We start from the raw sequence: 6,000 nt of genomic DNA, 5'->3' as shown, positions 1-6,000 counted from the left end.
GATATCCATTCAATGCTTCTTCTTTTCCCAGGATTTGAATATGGAAACAGCAATGATTAAATATAAGGACCCGTACAGATCAATAGCCCCTTCCTCCAGGGAAAAAGTATAGTAATGAAGGCTGTAATCTGCAATTGGCATAGGACATTTGGAATTATGTAATGAACACAGTAAAATAGATGCTTCATCTAATTCAATTATGACCCATATAAAATAAAATATTTTAATATCCAGCTGTGGAGAAATATTTGATGCGTCATGTCTTAGGTTGTTTCTAGTGTGTGTAAAATAACTAATTTTTGCTCCTCAGTGTTTGTTTAAAAATCCTTCGTAGGAATCTGTGTAAATAAATATCAAGTCTAAATAATTTTAAGTGGTAAACAGTTCTACATATTTTAACAGAAAAACGTTGTTCTTGTGTCCAGTGACACAGTTGAATAAGTTATTTGGCAGGTCCACATGAGCAGTTTCCATTAATTTAATTACACAGATGTAGCCATTATTAAACTGATTTGGTCTTGGATAAAGATCATAAGTTACTGGTTGTAGTTAATAAGTTTGCAGTACTATTTCAACACGCAGTAACTTACTCAGAATACTGCTTGATAAGCACAAAATTATTTACACAAAGTATCCACTATCAATCTGAGTATGTGAGGAAAGTCAGAGATCCACAACATGAAAAACTGTGTGGTAAATCTTTCACTTCTTTGGACTGTGTCTTAAATGCTACCTATAGCTAGTGTAGCTACATATGCTCAATTGCCTCCCATCTCTGCATACGCATGCAGGTGTCATTCCCCCTTTTAAAGGGTGATAAATTAAGACTGCCATAAACAGTTTAAATGACACAATAATTAGGCAATCATTACCTCTGAGAGACCTCAGCAAGGACAGAAAAAAGATTGAATGAGTAGTAAGATTGTAATAAGATATTACAGAATATTATCAGTATTTCTTCTTAAGCAAAATGTTTTGATTTCATTCTGAAAGAATCAGTCAAAAGTGCCATACTGCAGAGGATTGTCCACTTTCTCTTCTGAGTTCTTCCATGTACATTATCAAGTCCCGCAAACCAGATATTACTTAAATTTTCAAATTTTTTGGTTTTCTACAAAATTACAATAATAAAATGCTACAAAGACCCAGTGATGTAAGTCCATCACCACTGGCAGAGAGTATTTTTCCAAACGTATACAGGGAAAAGGAGCCCATCATGCTTTACGGTCACAGTGATCCATTGGAGATCTCTCTGCTGCCGCTGCTCTCAGATGACTGACTGGGTGGATCCATTGGATTGTCAGGGTAACTACCTTTGATTTGTACCTGTCTGGTGTCAAGGTGACTTATTTTGACTTGTCCCCTCTCTTGATAACTGTCTATAATTGGCAGCAGTCCATTTTCAATGCCTTGGGGACTAATTTTGCTCAGTCTATCATCGTGGTGCTTTGTTTTCACAGCCGCCTGCCCGTCATCTTTGTGACTGTTTCTCATTGGTGCAGGTCCGTTATCGTGCTGGCCTGTTCTGATAGGCACTGGTCCATTGTCTAGGTGGCTGGCTTTTACTGGCACCAGCCTGTTGATCTGGTGCTTGTTGCAAACAGGGATCTTATTGGCCTGAAGGGAGCGGGTGTAACGGGAAAACCAGTCCCTGTCAAACGCAGCCCGTAGCTGCTCCACCACTGTGGCGTTCCTCTCTTCGATACCCTCTGACTGGCTGATCACCAGGCCTGCCCCTGCATTGAAGGTAAACTCATTCCCCACCCAGTCAAGGTTACCTGTTACGACACAGAGGAGGAAACAAATAAGTGAGCACAGTTTTACTTTTCACTTGTTTATATGTGCTTACAGTCTTTACGCTAAACTAGGCTAATCTCTTCCCATCTCTACCTCCATAGTTAATGTAGAGAATTCATAGTGATATTAATCTTCTTAGAAACTGCACTTCCCAAAATGCTGAACTATCCCCTTAAGACCACTGAAAATGAGATCTGCATGAAGTGAACAAAGGACACAGTCATTAACTCTAGTCGATGAGCTCACCTAAATATATGGCTCGGTCTGTCACCATAAACCTGTTGTGGTTTATTCCCTGGAGAGTGCCATCCCTCTGCACTCTGGGGTTGAAGAACTTCTACACACACACACACACACACACACACACACACACACACACACATACACACACACACACACACACACAGTGCTGCTGTGAGAACTGATAAAGTGTATCTTAGAGTTGTTAACAGTAGTGGCCTTGTACTTACAGCTTCCAGTGAGCAGTTGGCCTGCTCCATACAGAGACTCCTCAGGGACCAGATGAAGTTGAAAGTAAGTGGTTGAGTCTCTTCCCAGCAACTTATCAGCAAACGAACCCGCACTTTCCTCAGGATCAGAGCCTCCCGGATAAGGCCGTCGATACGAGACCAGTACCTTGGCACAGATACAGACACACACACTCAACTGCTGGAACACAGCCAGATGGACATGCAGGCATACACAGAGTTTAATCACGTGAATCAAAGGAAGGCATTCAGACTTTTGATGATAAATAATTCCAAAGAAAGCGACTCTTGCAGTGGCAGAGTGGTTCTAACTTGTGGGCGTTGCTGCTGAGGAGGGGCAGGTAGTCGATGATGGAGATGTAAATGAAATGGCGGGCTTCTTGGATGACCCAGGAAATGGCTTCCAGATCACTGCTACGATCTTTGGGGATAAAAACATCTGGGGAGCTCTGTCAACAGAAGAGCAAAGGCAGCGAGGACAATCAGGAAGTGTTGGTGTTGGGTGATAAGATGATGCACAACCAGGGATTGTTTACTCCTCTCTGAAGAAATACACATGGAAGAGTTGTCACAGATGTTTATTACAACAATGATGTTAACCCACAAAGGACAGAATTACCATCATGACCATTAACACTTATCACCATAACAACCAGCTCAGCTCTCATCATCATTATTGTTCACCTAAAGGACTATTGGCTGAACAGTGGGTCCGAGTGGGCCTGTAACAAATTTACAGAGGTCCTGACGGCTGGTTTTAAGGCACAGTTTCTGTATATGGGCTGTGTGCATTTCTCTGTAGACTGAGCGCTTTGAGTGTGAATATAGCACCTAGACCTGTTATAAACAAAATAAGACATGGAAATCTCACTTCATACAATATGGGACCTTTAAGAATTGTAAGGATCTGTCCAATGGTGAGTGGAAACAAAAGGGCATCTGGTCTTGTGGATGATGTTGGTGCTCTTTAAGAACATGACACTTTCATTAAGATGTATGATCTCAGCTGCTCAGACAGACAGTTCACCTCTGTTATAAGGGCATTAATTACTGCTGTAATTCATCTTGTGAAAGACTCTTTAACTCAAACAAGGATTGCAGCTATGCCACCACCTCTAACCATAGATACCTTCAAGAAATGGAATAATCAAATCATTAAAGAACTACTCAAATACATTTAGATTCTAAATCAGTTGTACACCTGTAATGAAATCCTACACAAATACTTCAAGTAAATGTTATTTATGTGTTTTGTAAAATATTGCTTAAGCTGGTCAACACTTTTACTCTTTTTTGCATGTATGTGTATTTGCAGATTTTGAAAAGACTTTGACGACTGGATCTCCATGGTCACCTGCTTGTCCCAGATATTTCTCTAAAAGAGAAAAGTACAAGAATGATGGATTTCTGTAACCTAGCAACCTGTTTATTTCGGCAAAATATTATATAAACAAGTGTCGATTTTTATGTTCACCTTCTTTTGGAGCACATTCTGGTGAACTTTTGTTGCATTCAAAGTCTCTTGAGTATATGGAGGCGAAGTGTGGAGTGCGACTGTGCATGTTGTGGAACCTTTTCTGCGCCTACTGTGATGATCTGTTTTCTTTTCTTTCTTTTTTGTGGTTACTTGTGTGTCTGTTCTGTTCAGCTGCATTAGACCTGGAGATGAGCTCTGTCTTTTTGATTGTATGAACTTGGGAGTTCAACAAAAGTGGAAAAAATCGGTTAGACTTGTGTTAACAGGTGCCGCACAGGTGAAACAAATTTCACTAACGACAACTCAGTTCCATTAAATGTCCCAGTGAGCCGGCATGCACAACACTGAAACGCTGAAACTAGCTCAACTACATGGCAGTTGTATTAATGTTATCATTTTACACCAAGGCATGTCAAAATGTCTGCTGTGAAAATTTTTCAATAGCAATAAGGTGCTTTCCTGATTCAAGATGTCAAAATGTTGGGAAAAAGGATTTTATTTCTCCACAACTGAAATACAGACTTATCCACAAAAGCAAGAGCTTGTAAAGTATAACTATAGACCACAAATGCTAAACACTGTTTGCATAGTAAAGGAGGAAACTCAAGAAATTGACAGATGTCTTATATGTTAAACGATCACTTAAATGTTTGTTTTTGAAATCTAACTCTTTTATACAAGCCTGCCTCCTTTGTGCCATCAGTACAAGGTGTCTCTTGTATTATGTGTTGGCACGTTAACCTTGTCCTTGATGTATCCACAAAGAATTTCCACACAGTAAAAGAATTGATATGACTAATGTACCACACAAACAATGACTTACAGAGATGTAGGCCTGAGCCTTGGTGCTGTTGAGAGTGAACTCCAGAGGTGTGTTCTTGTTGAATAAAGCAAAGAGGCGCTTGGACCAGAAGGAGGGGATGAAGTCTTTATATTGAAGCCCCCAGTACAGACTGAAAACTCTGTGGAGGTCCAGAGCCAGACAGCTGCAGTTGTACACCAACACACCCAGCTCCTTCCTCTGGAAAACAAACAAAACTTCTGTTAGACCAACTTTAGCATGGACACAGCCCACATTTACACCCATATCTTCATAATTATCCTGAACATTATCATCATTACTTTCACCATCATTGAGAAAAATGCTCGACCATCGTTACAGCAAGTTACAGGATTCTTCTACAGTGCTTCCTCTCTCTGCTCTCATTTTTCTTTCTTTGCCTGCTGCAGAATTTTCATTTCAAAGAGACACTTCTCCATCTCAGCCTCTCAGCTTCTAAATTGCCTTCTCTGTCTTTCATTTCCTCCACACACTCATTCTCTCCCTGCAGTGTTTATGAGAGCAAAGTATCCCTAATAAAGCTCAGATCCCACTCACTAAAGTCTTACTTAACACGGCCTCTTTTGTCGCCCTCAAAACATACCAACATGTGATCTGAAAAAGCTAAAAATACAGTCCATAATGTGACTTCTCATGTGACTTTCACAGTCATTCATGAAAATAAGATTTGATATCTGTCATTCGATTCTGGACTCTGGAGGCGTGTTGCTTCCACTTAGTGTGTCTGCTGAAAGCAAAAACAAACAAATGGCCTATGTCTGCAGTTGTGCATATAGCTGCACGAATTTTTATGTAAATTACCAATAATTAATAGTTGATGGTGAAATTTACATGTATGAATTTATATCTCTAAATTGAATTCTTTAAGAATTACAATCAGGTGTACAGTATAAAACACATATGTCCAAATAAGGTTTGATTTTTTGTTGGCCATCTTGAGCTCCTACACTTCATCTTCCCAAATCATCTTCCCCTTGTATCTTTGGGTGCCTAAATATAGATGAAGCTGCCTAACAAACAGGACTACACTTCAATGAACCAAAGATAACCAGCTTTGAAGATGGAGATGAAAGAATGGCCACTTTCTATTTTTGGATGCCATCACCTTACATGCCCTTACTTAATGCTCCCATGCATCCACTCTATGACTTTTTGAAGAAGAGGCACTGACATGTAACTCATGCATAATATAAGATGACTATCTGTACAATTTTTTTTTTGATAGGGCTCATAACTTTTACATGAATGCAATGCTGCATATGGTGCAGTTTGGATCCCTCAACTAAACCCTCTATCCAAAAACATGTAAACATCACCACAGAGTAAAAACTTAAGGCAAAGCCCTTATTTAGTGATTGTCCATGGTACACAGACAGTATATGTTATATAATCTGTCT

The 6,000-nt window shown here is 39.7% G+C and overlaps 1 protein-coding gene across 1 annotated transcript in view; it reads right to left on the bottom strand.

Annotated features, from left to right (window-relative positions):
• Nucleotides 1-1,227: 1,227 nt before the first annotated feature.
• LOC111227403 (inactive phospholipase D5-like) overlaps nt 1,228-6,000 on the bottom strand; it is a 47,007-nt gene continuing 42,234 nt past the window's right edge. The window contains 5 exon segments of the mRNA XM_022752853.1: nt 1,228-1,778; nt 2,044-2,134; nt 2,268-2,466; nt 2,598-2,734; nt 4,586-4,783. Coding sequence (XP_022608574.1) covers nt 1,228-1,778; nt 2,044-2,134; nt 2,268-2,466; nt 2,598-2,734; nt 4,586-4,783 — 1,176 coding nt within the window.

Source organism: Seriola dumerili, unplaced genomic scaffold (genome assembly GCF_002260705.1).
Source record: "Seriola dumerili isolate Sdu_G_001 unplaced genomic scaffold, Sdu_1.0 BDQW01000187.1, whole genome shotgun sequence".
NCBI classification, from domain to species: Eukaryota; Metazoa; Chordata; class Actinopteri; order Carangiformes; family Carangidae; genus Seriola; species Seriola dumerili.
This window is presented reverse-complemented; position numbering and strand designations above follow the sequence as displayed.